The 18,757-nt window shown below is 43.6% G+C and overlaps 1 protein-coding gene across 4 annotated transcripts in view; it reads left to right on the forward strand.

Annotated features, from left to right (window-relative positions):
* The window catches only part of PTPN11 (protein tyrosine phosphatase non-receptor type 11), a 70,652-nt gene extending 52,756 nt beyond the window's left edge, over window positions 1–17,896 (forward strand). For 2 of the 4 annotated variants that reach the window (XM_070386061.1, XM_070386060.1), the window contains exons 10-16: window positions 671–802; window positions 3,661–3,827; window positions 4,745–4,812; window positions 5,266–5,417; window positions 10,793–10,905; window positions 12,836–12,938; window positions 13,804–17,896. In XM_070386061.1, coding sequence (XP_070242162.1) covers window positions 671–802; window positions 3,661–3,827; window positions 4,745–4,812; window positions 5,266–5,417; window positions 10,793–10,905; window positions 12,836–12,905 — 702 coding nt within the window. In that variant the 3' untranslated portion in view covers window positions 12,906–12,938; window positions 13,804–17,896. The remainder of the gene's footprint in view (window positions 1–670; window positions 803–3,660; window positions 3,828–4,744; window positions 4,813–5,265; window positions 5,418–10,792; window positions 10,906–12,835; window positions 12,939–13,803) is intronic. The other 2 variants (XM_070386062.1, XM_005901825.3) reach the window with 1 other exon arrangement.
* Window positions 17,897–18,757: the final 861 nt, after the last annotated feature.

Genomic DNA, 18,757 nt, shown 5'->3' on the forward strand with positions numbered 1-18,757 from the left:
GGCGCGGAAATGAACCAGACAGTCTGGCTCATTGGGCAGCCCATCCACCTCCAGAGCCCCTGCCTGTCTTCCCTGCAGAGTGACTGGCAGATCTCCGGAATTCAGTGCTCAGCTGTTGCTAGACAGCAACCTGCACACCCCGTAGTCCCCCGCTCTCTGCTCTTTAGTTCTTTTTTAGAAAGAAAGTTCAAGTCCTTTCTTAAAAAATATATTTATTTATTTGGCTCTGCTGGGTCTTGGTTGTGGCATGTGGGATCTTTGGTTGAGGCATGCAAATGGTCACCTGTGGCATGTGGGATCCAGTTCCCTGACCAGGGATCGAACCCAGGCCCCCTGCATTGGGAGCATGGAGTCTTAGCCACGGGATTGTCAGAGAAATCCCTCCTTGGTTCTTTAGAGAGAAATAAATAAGCACTGACTCTCCTTAGACCCATGACTTAGATGAACCACTCTGCTACACTGGCTTTCTCTTCCCACTTCTCCTTGGTTCTCCCTGCATCTGCTTCTTTAGTTTGAACTCTTCTTTCCTTTTCTTTGAAAATCCAACAGTTAGACACCAGGCAGGCCCTTTTCCATGTTAGTAGTCAACACTTGAATGTTGCTCTTCTGCTGGTTGAGGCTTTCATTTCACAGTTCACAGAGATTAACTCTTTTCTTGGACCCCTTCCAGAGTAAATGTGTCAAATACTGGCCTGACGAGTATGCACTAAAAGAATACGGAGTCATGCGCGTTAGGAACGTCAAGGAAAGTGCCGCTCACGACTATACGTTAAGAGAACTTAAACTCTCGAAGGTTGGACAAGTAAGTATACTGTCGTACTTTAGAGACTCTGGTAACTGCACGGAGGGTGCGCTAATCCAGGGTCGTGCGGTCACTCCTGCTGCATACCTTCAGGCATTCGCTCACTCACTGAGTAACATCCATTTATGGGCACCCTCTGTGTGCCAGGTACCAGCGAGGTACTTGTTTTGTTGTTGTGTTAGTCATTCAGTCGTGTCTGACTATTTGTGACTGTAGCCCGCCAGGCTCCTCTGCCCTTGGAATTCACCAGGCAAGAATACTGGGGTGGGTTGCCATTCCCTTCTCCAGGAGATCTTCCTGACCCAGGGATTGAACCCAGGTCTCCTGCATTGCAGGCAGATTCTTTACCATCTGAGCCACTTGGGAAGCTGCAAGGTACTGGACTGGTGTACGGCAAACCAGACCTGCACAGTCCCTTCCCCCACAGAGCCTAGGGAGGTGGGAGGCTAAGGAGTAGATAACCAACCAAGCTTTCCAGTTGTGCTGGAGCTGTGAACGCCACAGTGTGGTATGTTAGAGAATGAAATGGAGTAAGCAGGGAGGACCTCTTTGAGGGGGTGCCAGGCAAGCTGAGACCTGAAGGTGGAGCAGCATCTGAGGCTCCGGAGAGCTCCAAGCAAAAGGAGCAGCAAGTGCAAAGGGCCTGAGGCCTATTTTAGTGCTCGTATTCCATGTGTCAGCTTCTAATTGTACGTAGTTCAGGTTTGTCCCTGGGATGACTATGTTTGTTTCTTTTTTTTTTTTTTTTAACTTTTTATGGTATATTGAAGTATAGACGATAGTTTCAGGTGGACAGCAAAGGGAGTCACCCATACGTATACATCTGGGGTGACTAACTTTGCATCCAGCGTGATTTGGATTCAGCATGATTTCATGGTGAGACGGGCTTATTCGGGGGCCTCTGGGGACACAGAGGTGAACGAAACAGCCTTTGTCCTTAAGGAATTGCAGTCATGTTGCCACGAGAAGCCACGGTACAAGTCCCTATGCCATTGAGCAGACACCCGCTGTCACACCCACCTGAGGTGCTGAGATTCCTCAGCAGTGGGTGGAGAGAGGGTAGGGGGAATGCAGATCTGTGATGGAGAGAGTGCACGGAGTCCTAGCTGGGCAGGCGGGGGCAGGAGGCAGGCGGAGGACGGAGGAGGGACTGTCCTCTGATGAGTTCCATGATGTGGTCTGGGGACCCGAGTGAGCCGGGAGCCTCAGCGGCTGTGGTCCAGGGTGAGATGTCAGAACTTCTGATGTGCAGTTCTGTTGCTGGCAGGAAGAGGGTGGAGGTTCAGTCGATTGCAAGACTGTGCAAGGTCTGTCAAGCAGAAATGAGACAGAGATTTAGAGGACATCGGACAAAGATTTCAGATAGGTTTTTCTTCAGCTGTAGTGATAAACTATCCGTCTTCTCGTTATCAGGTGTTTCTCAGTAGCAGGTGGATTTTTGTTCAGGTTTTTTTTTTGATAAACCATCCATCTTCTTGTTAGCAGAGATTTGGGAGTGTCAGGCATGGGAAATGTTGGTGTTTGGGTTTGTGTGTTGCACTTTAGGATGCAGGTGCTGACACGAGACCGATCATTTCTCCAAGATTGCTGGTCACGGATTATCTGCTTTTTGTATAGCATGTTCCATTTTTTTTTAAAGTACTATCACATGATCTCATTTTAGCCTCCTAATCGCCTGGGAACCAGGAGTGGGACCAGAGACCTCAGTGGCCATTTATATAGGAGGAAGAACAAGGATGCTCAGGGCAGCTGGGTCTCTCTCATTCCCTGTCCTTTCTGTGACCCTGGGAACCCCCTGAGTTTTAGCTCACTGGTAACCTCCAGAAAAATCCTTTTTCATGACTCAGCAAACTAAATGCACATAATTCACGAGAAGATCTTGACCGTGGTTCAGATTCCTTGGATATTCTGAAGGTCACAGGTGGTGGATACTGGTCTGGTTATTCTCTCTCTCTCTCTTTTTTTTTTTTTCAAAATCCCCTTTAAAAATGTTACTTAGCGTATGTAGTCTCCAGATAATGTAGGAAGAAGATGCAGTGACAAATAGTGACCTAATTGGGTGGACCCAGAACACGATGCTTTTTTGGTTTTTTGTAGTCTTGGTACCCTTGTTGACCTTTACTGTCAGTCCTCAGAAGAGTGCCCATGTGCTGAGTCTCTTCCTCTCTGCTTCGCAGTGGCTCTGTGTTTAACTGGTCTTGTTTAGTCCTCACAGTGATAATTGTGGTAGAGAGTCTTATGCCCATCAGCACATGAGGGGTTTGAGGCTTAGAGATATCCACGGACCACAGTGAGTGTGAATGCTGGGGTTGGGGCCTGAATCCACCCACCTGATTGCAAAGCCTGTCTTACCCTGTCTGCACCAAAGTAAAAGTTGAAATAATTATAATAAAAGTGCATGTTGTAGGAGGGGAGGAGGGTCAGGTACAAAAGACAGAGATGAGCAGATGTCTGGAGGGAATTCCCGCTGTCTCAGGTGGTGGGAGGAGAGCCCCTGAGTCCCAGAGGGCTCAGTGGTCTCCCACGTGGAGCTGCGCTTGGAGGAGCGGGAACGGGGACCTCATCTGCCGCTGGCTAACGGTACAGACACGGATGCCAGTTGTCGTTTCCTCAAGAACAAACTGCCATATGAGACATCTTGTTTCTTTGGACAGAGGCAAGGGGTTCCAGCCTCCAGGATTGCTCAGCCAGACCCAGGAGGAGGAGAGATCTGGGGAACTTGTGGAGGGGACCTATGAATGGAGCGTGAGGAGGTGGTGCCAGCCTGACCCTCCTGGCTCATAGAGGATCTGGGAAAGATGGGAATTGGACGATGCCTCAACCCCTTGGTTTATTTAATTCTTTTCTGGTTTTTCTTGGCTCTACTCCAGGGGAATACGGAGAGAACGGTCTGGCAATACCACTTTCGGACCTGGCCGGACCACGGCGTGCCCAGTGACCCGGGGGGCGTGCTGGACTTCCTGGAGGAGGTTCACCACAAGCAGGAGAGCATTGTGGACGCGGGGCCCGTGGTGGTTCACTGCAGGTGACCAGCCCCCCCACCTCTAAGATGTCACCTGTCCCATCATCTCTCGACGCCCAGGGTGCTTATTTGTATTTGCCCAGCCCCAGCCACAGCTCCTGAACTGTGGGAAAAATTTAATGCCTGTTTGTGGCATTAAGGGACACTTTGACCCCAAAGTACATTTCTTCTAGATCCTGTGGGACCACCAGGTACTGGGGTGGTGGGGCAGGAGGTGGTGAACACAGTCCTTATTCTTAAGGCACCCTTAGTCTGGTAATGTTTGATTGGTTTTCTCTGTTCTGCAGTTATTTTAGGATTAATCTCTTTGATTGTGATCCTGTTCTTGTTTTCCATGGAAATATGATGTATTTTTTTCCCCCTGACAACATACCTGTTTGTTTCAGAATATTTGGACCACTCCCCATTCAGGCTTCTAGAAGCCAGGCCCATGGCCTCCGCACCAGAGTTTGTAGGTGCCAGTTCCCAAGTTTAGGCTTCATGATTATACTGGGGAAAGTTGGGTTTCCTAAATCTTTCATATGTTTGGCAAGTAGATGCCTGTGAAACATTATTTATTCAGTTCTATAAAAACTCCCTTTTATTGAGCCCTTGCTCCATACCAGCATCTGCATTCATTGTTTTTCACCCATTACTGATAGTTGATACTCATAGTAGCCCATTTCACAGATGAAGAAACTGAGGGTCAGAGAGGTTAAGGGATTTGCCTCAGGTACACTATGTTGGAGAAGCTGGGCTCCAAGTGCAGGATGGACTGAGTCCAAAGCCCTGGGCTCTTTGCTAATATGTTTGCAAATATAAATAGACAATCTTATAAATACTCCCAAGAGCAGACATTGTTAATATTAATAGCTTGGTTTTGAGTATAAAACCCTCATGAATGACTCCATTGTCCTCGCTCTTCGTCCTTCTGCCCACAGTGCTGGAATTGGCCGGACAGGGACGTTCATTGTGATTGATATTCTTATTGACATCATCAGAGAGAAAGGTAGGTCATTCGGAGGGCAAGAAGCTACGATTCCTGTTTTCAGTCTATGGAAGGAAAGTGCTAGTGAAAATAGCCTGCAGAAGAAAATTGAATGTTAAAGTATTTTCACAAAAATCTAGGCCAGAGACTTCAACTTTCAGTATGTTTGCTCAAGAACAGGAGTGATGCTGTTTGAGCCTAGGAGCAGTGGTAGTCTCTGTCCATCTGCTCACTCCTTGCTGATGGTACAGGGCGGTGTTGTAACCTGCGGGGCTCCTCACCGCTGACCCCTGACCCTATAATCTTCTAGGATCATTGGTGTTGGTCAGAAGGCCAGTGCCGTAGCCCTTGGAACAGGTTTGGTTAAAACATGAACGTGTAAATTTGCTTTATCTCTGCTCAAAGTTGTGCTTTGAACCGCTGCCCCTTGTCTCTGCAGTTTCTCCTGATGCTCCATGGTGCTTTGCTTTGTAGGTGTTGACTGTGACATCGACGTTCCCAAAACCATTCAGATGGTGCGGTCACAGAGGTCAGGGATGGTCCAGACAGAAGCACAGTACCGATTCATCTATATGGCCGTCCAGCATTATATTGAAACACTACAGCGCAGGATTGAAGAAGAGCAGGTACCAAGCCTGCACGACTGACATGTAGATTTTTGGTGTTTTTTTTTCTGGGCAGCTTGGCTTGGATATGCTCTCCTTCTGAGCGAGAATACAGGCTTTGCTAGATAACTGTCTTTATCTGAAAAGGAGAAACAAGTTCCCAACCAGGAAGGACCTCTCTGGAAATGAATTATTCCCTACCACACAACTCTGATTTTTCACTATGGAGTAGCTCAGGGAGGGGCAACAGGCCTGACAGATGGGTTTGGGATTTTCCCAGGCTCACCTGGCAGGCTTAGAACTCCAAGCCTCAAAGTTTCCAGCCTGTTCCAGTTTTGATCCAGGCCTTACTCATCCTGATTCCATCTCTTAAATGAATGCCTCACTCTTTATAGCACATGAGGATTGGAACCACCAATGTGGTCAAGTTGGAAACAGAAACATTTCCATTTTTAATAAACCATACATAATGAACAGTGTGGCACTGGAGCCTTTCCATTGGAAGCTCTTTATAACACACAAAGCTGAGTTCATGAGGCCTGAGGAGACTGCTCTTTTGGGAGCTATCCTTAGCTCACTCCCCAACCCCAACCCCAGCCCCATCATCATGCTGCTCACTGGATAGATGTGATGTCTAAACATCAGTGGTATTTGCCTTCTTTACCCTGTTTATCACCTTCTGGAAAACTCAGCTTCTCAAAAATGGGACCTGCAACCTGATTGAAAGGCTTCTAGCCTAGCAGTGCAGCGGCCAAGTTATCAAAGTGTGGTTAGCCCAAGTTAGTTAGTTTAGCAGGTTCTCAGTCCATGCAGAAATACTCACTAGGTTGTTTCCTTGTATAAAAATGTCTTCAGAAACAGTGTGGATATAGGAAGGCATGGTCAAATGATTAACAAGCTCTGTTCTGGTTTTGAACTTTACCGCTTTAAGTCGTTGTCTTAATGTAAGTGCTATGAACTTAGAAGTAGAAGTGTTAATCTCTCAGTCATGTCTGACTCTTTGCAACACCATGGACTGTAGCTCGCCAGACTCCTCTGCCCATGGAATTCTCAGGCAAGAATACTGGAACGGGTAGCCATCTCTTCTCCAGGGGATCTTCCCGACCTAAGGATCGAACCCAGATCTTATGCATTGCAAGCAGATTCTTTACCGTCTGAGCCACCAGGAAGCCTTTAGATGGTTACTGTAGGCTATTTCATATTCACCTTCCAGTTATATTGATTTGGGCCAGGAGTACTTACTTAAAGCATGAAGTTGCCTCAAAAGAAGGACTTCTAATAAGTAGAGTGCAGTCCCACTGGTACAAATGGGAAATTACTTGGGAATATCTTGAAGACCATAAGGTAGTCTTGCTTAGAAAAGCTGGGGGAAAAGCTCTCTATTTCATTCAGAAGCTTTGGTTTTTCCTCTGGTTTTGGAGAATTTAGGGACTTTCCCTCCCAGCTTATCTGGCACTTCACATCTTCCTATTACTTACCATATATGGTCTCTCTGACCCTAAATCTGAAGTTGTAATTTGGATTTAGGAACTAGTTAAAACCAAAATGCCTTTATTGCTGCCCTTTTATTGGGGATGAGGGGTAGAGGAGGTAGAATCACTTAAATATTACAGAATGTAGACTATAGAAATTGGATGTCCCCAGTAATCCCATCCCAAGAGTACCAAATGAGTGTGTGTATTCGTCCATTCAGCCAATACTTTTCAGTGCCATTATGTGTCAGCGCATTAGCTATTTGGTATATGAACCCTTGGATTTAAAAGAAAAATATGTAGGCTTACATTGTTTTTTAAAATTAGATTTTGTGGGGATTTCCCTGGTGATCCCAGTTGTTAAGACCCCATGCTCCCAACATGAGGGTTACAGCCTTGATTCCCTGGTCAGGGAACTAAGATCCTGCATGCCACAGAGGGGGGCAAAAAATAAATTTTTAAAAAATCCACTAATAAAAAGAAATAAAATAGATTTTGTGGTATGTTGTTTGCTTCATTATACTGTTTGATTCAATGTAGGATCTTGCTACTTGACTTGGGACTAGAGTAAGAAGTACTTTAATTTAGTAGGTTTCAGTGGCAGACTTAAAAATATTACACCCACCTGATTTTTAGATTAAGCAAATGAACAAAGCTCATTCAGCATAATTAATTATTCTGAAATCCAGGCATTTCCAAAATTATTAATATGAAGCATTAAGGGCCTTTGGGAGTAAAAGACTGTGCTACAGAGGAATAAATGGAAAAAAAGAAAATGACAGTCAGAGGTGGAGAGCAGGGTAAGGGAAGAAGAGAAACCAAGGCAGCATTGGAAGGAGGAAATGCAAAACAGGTGGGAATCTAGGGGAAATGCAAATGAGCGAGACTGAGAAAATTTTCCAGTCTGTATATACCAATCTCACACTCTGCTGTTTACTTGGAAGTCGATTTCTTTTGTTAACTTTCATTTACAGTATTAAAAAGACATTTTAAAAAAATACCCAGAAACAGCATAATGGAATTCCCTTAGAATGTTCAGCAAGGTGATAGCATACTATTGCACTGTTTCATTATTTTGCAGTTTGTATTTTTGTATCTAACATTGTGTATGAAATCTGTTTTGGTGTGTACACATACATATGTACATTTCCTCTTATTTTGTGATATGAATACATCACATTCATTTGTTCTTTTGGTGAATGTTGTTGGAAATAGCACGTCACTGGACATCTTTGTCAGCTCTTCTAGGCTTGTGTGCATGAGCTTCTGAAGAAGAAAATGTTTAAAGTTGTAGTACATACATCCTTTTTCATCATTCAGTTCAGTTCAGTTCAGTCGCTCAGTTGTGTCCGACTCTTTGCGACCCCATGAATCGCAGCACATCAGGCCTCCCTGTCCATCACCAACTCCCGGAGTTCACTCAGACTCACGTCCATCGAGTCAGCGATGCCATCCAGCCACCTCATCCTCTGTCGTCCCCTTCTCCTCCTGCCCCCAATCCCTCCCAGCATCAGAGTCTTTTCCAATGAGGCAACTTTTCGCATGAGGTGACCAAAGTATTGGAGTTTCAGCTTTAGCATCATACCTTCCAAAGAAATCCCAGGGCTGATCTCCTTCAGAATGGACTGGTTGGATCTCCTTGCAGTCCAAGGGACTCTCAAGAGTCTTCTCCAACACCACAGTTCAAAAGCATCAATTCTTCCGCACTCAGCCTTCTTCACAGTCCAACTCTCATATCCATACATGACCACAGGAAAAACTATAGCCTTGACTAGACGGACCTTTGTTGGCAAAGTAATGTCTCTGCTTTTGAATATGCTATCTAGGTTGGTCATAACTTCCCTTCCAAGGAGTAAGCATCTTTTAATTCCATGGCTGCAGTCACCATCTGCAGTGATTTTGGAGCCCCCAAAAATAAAGTCTGACACTGTTTCCACTGTTTCCCCATCTATTTGCCATGAAGTGATGGGACCAGATGCCATGATCTTCGTTTTCTGAATGTTGAGCTTTAAGCCAACTTTTTCACTCTCCTCTTTCACTTTCATCAAGAGGCTTTTTAGTTCCTTTTCACTTTCTGCCATAAGGGTGGTGTCATCTGCATATCTGAGGTGATTGATATTTCTCCCGGCAATCTTGATTCCAGCTTGTGCTTCTTCCAGCCCAGCATTTCTCATGATGTACTCTGCATATAAGTTAAATAAGCAGGGTGACAATATACAGCCTTGACGTACTTCTTTTCCTATTTGGAACCAGTCTGTTGTTCCATGTCCAGTTCTAACTGTTGCTTCCTGACCTGCATATAGGTTTCTCAAGAGGCAGGTCAGGTGGTCTGGTATTCCCTTCTCAGAATTTCCCACAGTTTATTGTGATCCACACAGTCAAAGGCTTTGTCATAGTTAATAAAGCAAAAATAGATGTTTTTCTGGAACTCTCTTGTTTTTTTGACGATCCAGTGGATATTGGCAGTTTGATCTCTGGTTCCTTTGCCTTTTCTAAATCCAGCTTGAACATCTGGAAGTTCACAATTCACGTATTGCTGAAGCCTGGCTTGGAGAATTTTGTGCATTACTTTACTAGTGTGTGAGATGAGTGCAATTGTGCGGTAGTTTGAGCATTCTTTGGCATTTCCTTTGTTTGGGATTGGAATGAAGACGGACCTTTTCCAGTCCTGTGGCCACTGCTGAGTTTTCCAAATTTGCTGGCATATTGAGTGCAGCACTTTCACAGCATCATCTTTCAGGATTTGAAATAGCTCAAGTGGAATTCCATCACCTCCACTAGCTTTGTTCGTAGTGATGCTTTCTAAGGCCCACTTGACTTCGCATTCCAGGATGTCTGGCTCCAGGTAAGTGATCACACCATCGTGGTTATCTGGGTCGTGAAGATCTTTTTTGTACAGTTCTTCTGTGTATTCTTGCCACCTCTTCTTAATATCTTCTGCTTCTGTAAGGTCCATACCATTTCTGTCCTTTATCGACCCCATATTTGCATGAAATGTTCCCTTGGTAGCTCTACTTTTTATCATTACCAGATACTAACTAGTGTTAGTACTATGTGTTCTGACGAATTGTGCACCAAAGTGATGGCATAGTCTACCCTCCCACCAGCAGTGAACAAAAGTCACTGCTGTATGTCAGTATTTGGTATGGATACCCTTTCTAATGTTTGCTGTGTCTTGAATAATCCTGAAATGAAAGCAGCATTGTATAATGATGAGAACTTTATGGATTAGATTTTTGGAATTGGTTGTTTCTGGGTGAATTTAGGAGGAAAGAGTGATAAATCATCTAACCAGGAGTCCTACCGAATGCAGTTCATTCTGTATCTGAGATGAGATTGCATTCTACTGATTTCTTTGCCTTTTTTTCCTCCAGAGTTTATCTTTGGGCTGAAAATAAAGTATTAAATGTGCTAGGGTTTTTTTTCTGGTGTAAGGGTGGGATAGGGACGATGTGATAAAATGTATGATCCTGATAAGAGTGCTGACATCTTTTGTACCCGTGGGCCATTTCTACTTGGAGTGCATGTATTTCTGGAACTCTTTTCCTACCTGTTTACTTGAAAATCATTAAATGTGTTGCAAGTGAACTATGAAATGATTAGATGCTAATGTGGCAGAGAAAGTGTGAATTCTCTCTTAGCTCAGAAGCAGGTACATTTCATTTAATACAGTAAGTTGTTAATGCATGATTCTCTCTGTTTTTGAATTGTATGATTCAAAAGTCCCTTTCACTCATAGGATGGATTTACATGGAGGAGGTAAGTTCTCTGGCATTTGGCCAGCATACCAGTATTCAGGGTTCAACTTATCTATCTGTCCAGCTCTGTCTCTCTCTCTCTCCTTTTTTCTTTCCTGTGAAATGCCTTTTTAACTTCTTCAATCCTTCAAAAAAGTCATAGGACTTCATATATTTTGCTTTTCAGAAAAGCAAGAGGAAAGGACACGAATACACAAATATTAAGTATTCCCTGACGGACCAGGCAAGTGGAGATCAGAGTCCCCTGCCACCTTGTACCCCAACACCATCCTGTGCAGAGTAAGTAGAAATGAAGGAAATTCTTTTTGCCTGAACACAATCCTTTAGAAAAGCTTAAAAAATGACACATCTTTGCAGCACATGCCTTTCCTTGGTGCACATTATTGTTGCCTAACTGGTTTGTGAGCGTGGCTAGCTAAGCTAAATTGTAATTCACCTAAACTGAAGGCTGCTTGCTCCACTGGCTAGGAACCTAGGGGATTATAAATATATCAAGTGCTGTTTCTCCAAGAAGAATTTTATTTTTATTTCAATGGGGTGGGGAATTGTTGCAGAAGTAGGTAATACCCTTTTGATGAGTCAAGATTCTTTGCTACATAAAATAATGGTCTAATGGTCCCCGGTGGCTCAGGTGGTAAAGAATCTGCTACAGTGCAGGAGACCCGGGTTTGATCCCTATGTCGAGAAGACCCTGTAGTGAAGGGAATGGCAGCTTCCTCCAGTATTCTTGCCTGAAGAACCCTGTGGACAGAGGAGCCTGGCAGGCTATAGTCCGTCCGGGCACAAAGAGCTGGACTTGCTGAGTGACTAAGCACACAGTGGTCCCCACAGCTGTGTTCTCATTTTCCGTGGTCAGCAGAAATCCACTGTGGCCATTTAAGCCCGCGGTTAGCGAACTATAGCCCCCAGGCCAAATCTGGGCCGCAGCTTGTTTTTGTACAGCTCGTGGATGGTTTTTAAAGGGTTATTTAAAAAAACACACACAAAGAATAATACATGACAGAGACCGCATATGGCCCTCAGAGACTACATAATTTTCGGTCTGGTTCTGCACAGAAAAACTTTGCCAACTCCTTTTTTAAACTAAAACATGTGATAGGAAAATATTTGTTAAATCAATGATGTGAATAGTAATTATAAGTTATGATTTTTCTGTGTATCCTGCAGTCACTCTCTGGTATAACATTTACTTTTTATTTTCCCCTGCGAGTCTTATGTCTGTTTGTTTCTGATGTGGATTTTTAAACCCCTGCTGGCTTTAATACTCTATATAAACGTTTTGGATAACATATATGAGGTTCGTATTTACATTTGCTTTCTATTTAACATTGAGATGAAATGATGCAGCAAAAGTATGCTTTCCGCCAAGCTCCCTCTTCCTTCTGGCTGCTTTTTTCTTTCCCAGTGGGCCGATGGGGAAAGTTGATACTTTGAATTGTGATCTGCAGTGGAACCAGTGCGTCAGGGCTCCGATTTCTTGCCAGAAAGCTTTCCCCACATGTTGGCTCAACAGAATTAGCTCTGACGACTCCCCTGTTACCAGTGGTCGCCTGTGACTGACAGGTTCTCTGCCTTTCCCATCATCCCTCTCATAGGGTGCAGACCCAGGAGACCCCAGCCCCTGCTGCTTGTTTCAGCTTGTTCCTCTCTGGCCAGCCCTCTGCTGCTGGTTTCCTCATCCTCCTGGGCTGTTCTGGTCACCATAGAGTCTGGACTCTGATGCTTCCCTGCCCACCAGGGGCCCTAAACCACCAATCAGCTTCATGTTCACCTTCACCTGACTGGATAGGGACTGAATGGATCTAGAGTCACTGTCTGACTATTCCTACATTTTGCCTTCATGGACCTCTGGCCATCAGATCCCTCTCCTCGCAGTGAATACCATTTTTTTCTCTGTGCACATGCCCCAGCTTCCTTCATGGTCTAACCCAGGACCTCATTACACGGGCCACCCTTATTCCACCCTCCTGGGAAACAACTCTCCTTGTGCCAAACCCTTGAGAGTACAGGAACTCAAGGCTCTTCACAATGATTTTGATATGTGTTTCTGTCTCAAATGCCCTCCTAGAATGTCAGCTCCTTGGGGCAACAGCTATATCTGTGCCATACTCAGTCCCAGAGAATGAAGTAGATGGGTTAAAACTATCACATAAGGTTAAACAGTCTGTCTGTGTTTTTGTTAGTGTCGTCTTCTTTCTCTTCTTTTCAGAATGAGAGAAGATAATGCCAGAGTCTATGAAAATGTGGGCCTGATGCAGCAGCAGAAAAGTTTCAGATGAGAAGCCCTGCCAAGACGTCAAGCACAGAAATAGGTATTTCAGTGGAAGTGGTCTTGGGTTCATCGTTCATATCAATTCAGTTCAGTCGCTCAGTCGTGTCCAACTTTTTGTGACCCCATGGACTGCAGCATGCCAGGCTTCCCTGTCCATGACCAACTCCTGGAGCTTACTCAAACTAACGTCCATCAAGTCGGTGATGCCATCCAACCATCTTATCCTCTTATCGTCCCCTTCTCCTGCCTTCAGTCTTTCCCAGCATCAGGGTCTGGTGAATTTGTGGCATTTTGGAGCTGGCAGATAATCTGTGACTGTTATAACAAAACAAACCCCCTTCTTTTTAGAAATCAGCCTTCTTTTTCTTTTGCCTGTATTTCTTTTTCCAAGCTGGATTCATTTAAGTATTGAAATCAAATGCAAAATTAATTCTGTTAAGGCCAGGGTTAGCACTTACTGAGAAATGGTTGACCCAGGCTGTGCTGGGAGAGGATCTCTAGGGATCTAGAAAGTATGGGGACATGGTCCTGGATGATTGGAGTCAGGATGCCTGAGTTTTCACCTTAGTGGGCCTCTGATTGCCTGCCTGTGTGACAAAGGGCACTGGACCTCCTGGGCCTCTCTCTGACTGGCTCAACTCCACACCTTCCAGCTCTGATGCTGGGAATTATCTCCCTTGTACATCTCCTCCCTATCAATCACCTTTTTAGAGAGTGACCCAAGTATGTGATGGATGTAACCCAAGAGAATTTAGAAGCTCACAGTTTTTAGTATTTCATGTTGAAGTTCTCATTTCTGATGAGTAGTATATTTAAAAGCTTTAACTCTGCTTTAAAATGGTTTACTGCCTTGCCAGACTTTTCAATGTATGCTCGTTAAAAATTCTAATTTCTTTCTTTGCTAGATGTGAACTTTCACCCTCTCCCTGAAAAGATCAAGAATAGATGCAAGAAAGGTTACATGAAGAATGAACTTGAATTTGGAATACTTGCACTGTGGTTGGCTACCTTTTGATGAGCAAAATTTGAAACCATTTAAAGACCACTGTATTTTAACTCGATGATACCTGATTTCCAGTTACTCATGTCCTCAGATAAGAAGAAATCATCTCTATGATGTAGACAGTGTTATGTTTTATGGACTTTTATTTTAAATTGAGGAAGCAGTTAAATTGTGTTGTATATTTTACACATGATGGTGACTCAAATTCTAGTTATTGGCATTTTTTTTCTTTTGATAACCTCAACAGATTGAGTTTCCTCTCCCCTCTTTGTGGGGGATGCTAGGGCACTTGTAAGAGGAAAAATGATTTGGAAAAATTAAGTGACAACATCCTGTAGAAGAGAGAACAGTTTTATTTATCATCACTTATCCAGTAGTGGATAATTCATTTTGATGGCCTCTTATTTTGGCTCAAGAACAATTAAGCCAATGCCCCAGACTGTCTACCTTTACATTGACATTAAAAAATCACGGAGGGGAAGGATCAGGGGAACTTAGGATAAAAGGCATGCTTTCTTCTTAGCAGTTGACCAGTTACCATTCAGCCTGTTGACTGAAAACGTTGTGGTGGGAAAACATTTGCCATCTTTTCTTTTCATTTGAGTAATTGTCTTGTGTTTGGAAAAAAAATTGCATCTTCAGATAACCAGTTTTTGGTTATCATTTGTTGCTGACAAACCACCTCAAAACCGAGTGGCTTAAAACAACAGCTTGCTTTTCCTCACCTTCTTCAAACTGGGCTGGGCTCAGCTGGGTGGTTCCTCTCCTTGTCTTGCTGGTGTCACTCATGTGGTGGGCAGGATGGCTTGGCTTCTCTGTCTGCGTGTGGTCCTCAGGTCTCTCATTCGCCAGCAGGGTAGCTGGACCACATTCATGGCAGCTCTGAGGCCCCAAGGATATAAAGTAGTAGCGGCCGCGTGCACTGAAGACTTCAACCCAGAACTGTCACCACATCATTTCTACTGCCCCGTGTTGGTTAAAGCCAGGCCCAGGCCCAATTTGGGAAGAGGGGACTGCATGAGGGCGTGAACTGGAGGTAAGGTTCCTTGGAGGCCCCCAGCGTAACAGTCAGGACCAGTGCCATGGAAAAACAGCTAAAAAAAAAGTAGCAAAAGTAGGAGCCGCTAGTGACCTTGGAAAGCTGAAGCTGGTTATGATAACTGGTGTAAGTTGGGAGTCAGGCAGAAACAGGGCCTTCAGCAAGCTTCTTGAACCACTTCTGCTGGCTCTTAGCATATTTTCTGAACCATCACTTTGGGCACCTGACCTCTTAGGATGGATGTGTTTGTGAGGGCAGAGCATTTGAAAGCAGAACCAGCTCGCTGCCCTAGCCCCTACAAGAGAGAGGTGTATGGAGTGCTTTCTTCACGCCCCTGGTTTTAGTCATATCCCACACCCATGCTTGCCACTGGCTGAGTGAGGAGGAGCAGTTCTCCTGAGGTCACTAATCTGACTGAATTAGCAGTAGCTCATTTTTGTTTTAACTGAGCAGTAAGATTTGCTAACGTCCTACCTGAAGTGCCTTCTCCAAAGACATCCCTCTTTGCCCTGTGTGTTGAATCATCAGTCGGTGAGTGTATTTCAATTAAAGCGTCATTGGTGGACATGGTAAAGATAATAAAATGCCGTGGCAACTTTGCTGTTAAGTCATGGGCTCCTTCATCGAATTCTTCTTGCTTTGTCTCCTGAAAAGAAAGGACTAGATCCAGCCCTGGTAGTAGTTCCTTCCTGAGGGCTTTACCTCCTTTAAAATCCTGAGGAGATTTGTTTGAGAAGAGCCTGGCTGCCATTTTCAGAAGACAAAAATGTACATTGGAAAAAAAAAGTACATTGATTTCCCCCCTACCCCACCTCCCATCCCGCCTAGCCATTGAACTTCAGCATTGAAGCAGTGCCTTCAGTGCTTCAGAACGCAGGTCTGATCTGAAGGTAATTACCTTGTAAGAGGAATGTAAAAGACTGCTGTCTTCTTGTCAAACCTGTAAGGAAAGAGATTCCAGTTAAGTATTTGCAACAAGGATCTTGCGTCCTGTTATTTTTTCTTACATTGTCACATTGAACGGGTCTCATTTTTGCGGTAAATTTTTGACTGTGGACTTTGGGGGCAAGGTCTTTCACCAGCAAACAAGGGTCTGATTGTACAGTATATCTGCTGCAGTAACGTCTCTGCCTGTAGCTTAAGATCAGTTGGTTTTGCACTTGGAAACCACCTGATCTTGGCCAGCTTTGTAAAGGGACATTGATTTCATTTAGATTTCCCTCCATAAAGTCAGCAAACTATCATGTGCTATAAACTGATGCCAAGACAAGATTGTAATAGTCCCTAGGGTGCTAAGGTTTGCCATGTGTTTGGTAAAGGTGATTGTAGGTTCTTGGGTAACGTTACATGGGATGGATTCAGGTGGAGGGACTGTGAAGATGGGTGGGGGCGGGGGGCGGGGGCTCAAGGTGCAGGTAGAAATACAGTGGAAATGGAAGTTCCAAAGAGGTGGTTTCTGAGGAAGTCAGAGGGCCTGGGGCCAGAGCAGTCAGTAATAGTTGAATCAGGTTACCTGGGAAATAGGTGTGATAGCTACACGTCTACAGTCTGCTTCCGGGTTGCTGGTAGACATTAAATTTGCACAATATCCCGTAGCTGGCTAAGTATTTTAAAATTATAAGCATAGGATTTTATATTTGGGGTGAAGAAATTACCTGGCACGTGGTATTGGGGTTTTTTAAAAAGAAGCCAAATTTCAGAGTCTTAATAACTTTTTTAAAAAGGAAAAAAAAAAAAGCAAAAAGACACCTTGTATTCAGTGTGTGGCCCTCCTGAAAATTCTGGTCATCTCTCCCTTTGAAATCAGTGACTCAGTGACTTTTTAAATGTGGCTGAACAGGGATGAGCAAGTACATGTGTGATTTTCTTGGTGTTTGTGCATCCTTTACAAAGCCCAGTTGCTTTGAAACACCCAAGAAAGTCATCAAGATTATTTTTAGGTGTTATTAAGGGGTTATTAAGGGTTTACTGGGGTTTTTAAGAACTAATATAATGTCCTGGGTTCTTTCTAGTGCAGCGGAATGTGGACAAAGGTATGCAGTTGTGAAGTGCTTTGTTGTAGCTTATTAATCCGCAAGGGAAACTTAGGCTGTAGACATAAGTACAGACCCAGTGCAGTTCTTGTTTTCTGTATGTTGTTGGGGGAATAAAGTTTTATATGGCAAGCACATGGCCTCCCTGATTTCAATATGCCTTTATTAGGATCTGTATTAGCCCTTTATTTCTTTAAAATCTTTTTTCCTCTTCCTCTTGAAAAGTAAGTTCCAAAATATAGTTTATTGTATCTTCCATCCTTAAAAAGTTTGTTCCTTTTTCATTACGGGCAGTTCACACAAGGCAAAAATATTAAACAGTTGGTTTTAGTGTGTTGTATAACTTTACTGTATATCAAACTAATTTTTACAAGTTTTCATCCTAAACCTCAAATCATGTAATTAATAATTTGCCTGTTTATTTATGACCTAATTGTGATTCTTTTATTAATAAAAGCTAATGGAAAAGGATCCTTTATTAAGTTGATGACTAGACCTACAGTTAATTTTCCTGCAGTATATGAAGTATTGTACCAGAGTATTAAAAGATATGTAATATTTTATTGATAAATCTATCCTTTAAAAGGAATACGTTTTAGGATGTCATCATTTTGATGTGAATCATGTAAATGTTGATAATATGCACTGTTTATTATACATTTAGTGTTTCAAGAGATTCAGTTAATTGCCTTTTTGCCCACGTATATTATGTAGTCTACTTGCAATTGTTTTTAAAAAATGACATTAAAAGAATAGTTTATGTAGAGGAACGTTAGTGGCTGTTAATTGTCTCCCCACCTGTATTTATGGGTGTTAGTTTTAACTGCTTTGCTAGTCGCAGAGCTGCATTATCAGAGTAAAAGTGTATTTGTAAACTGTATGGGAACTAAAAATTAGGAATAAAACCATTTTCTTATATTACAGTATTTGTCATTTACTTCATCAAAAATGTCCAGAAACAACATTGCAAAGCAACTATACTCCCCCCCAAAAAAAAGTCCAGAAAAACTGGATTTATATGTCCCTGAACCTCTATACTGGCCAGATGCTGACATTTAGCAACTCTTACCTAGAAGGGAACTTGGAATACAGAATGAATGAATCAGTTCCTCAAGCACTTACTCAGTACCTACTTCTTGAGTAGCTCTGGGAGACACAAAGGCAATTTTATTCGAAAGAACTTATGAGTAAGTAGCAAATAAAAAATATGTCTGTGTAATATATACAGAAAACATATAGAACTGAATGTAAATAGTATTGAGTGGGGCTCTGAAGTAAAGATATGATAAAGGAGGCTTGCAGGAGGAGTAAATCAACGTGGCATAGGACGTCAGCTCTCCCCTTATGAGTAGCTTTAGGTCTCATACCAACAGGGCATCTGCTGCTTCTGACATGGCTACACAGAAAGAAATCCTTTTTTATAAATAACAAAACAGGTGTTCCTTCTGTATTATAAATCCAAGGAATGATCTGTATTATTTACTTACTTACACTTTTGTAAAATACTGTTGCCCTCCTCTTGGTCTCAGCCGAGTTGCCTGTATTTGGATGCAGGTGGTCTGGTCATGTATCCGTTCAAGAAATATAGAGCCCCTGCGAAATGCCGAGTGCTGCGTCTGTCTGCATTAGGTCACTGGGCCTGAGCAGCGAGCAGAACAGATGTGGTGGCCTTCGTCACCGTGGTGGTGCTCTAACACGGGAGCTAGGCCTGGTACAGGTCAGAAGGTAGTTAACTGGGGATTCCCTGGTGGGCCAGTGCTCTCAATGCTAAGGGCCCAGGTTTG

The sequence above is a fragment of the Bos mutus genome, chromosome 17, assembly GCF_027580195.1.
Source record: "Bos mutus isolate GX-2022 chromosome 17, NWIPB_WYAK_1.1, whole genome shotgun sequence".
Lineage (NCBI taxonomy): Eukaryota > Metazoa > Chordata > Mammalia > Artiodactyla > Bovidae > Bos > Bos mutus.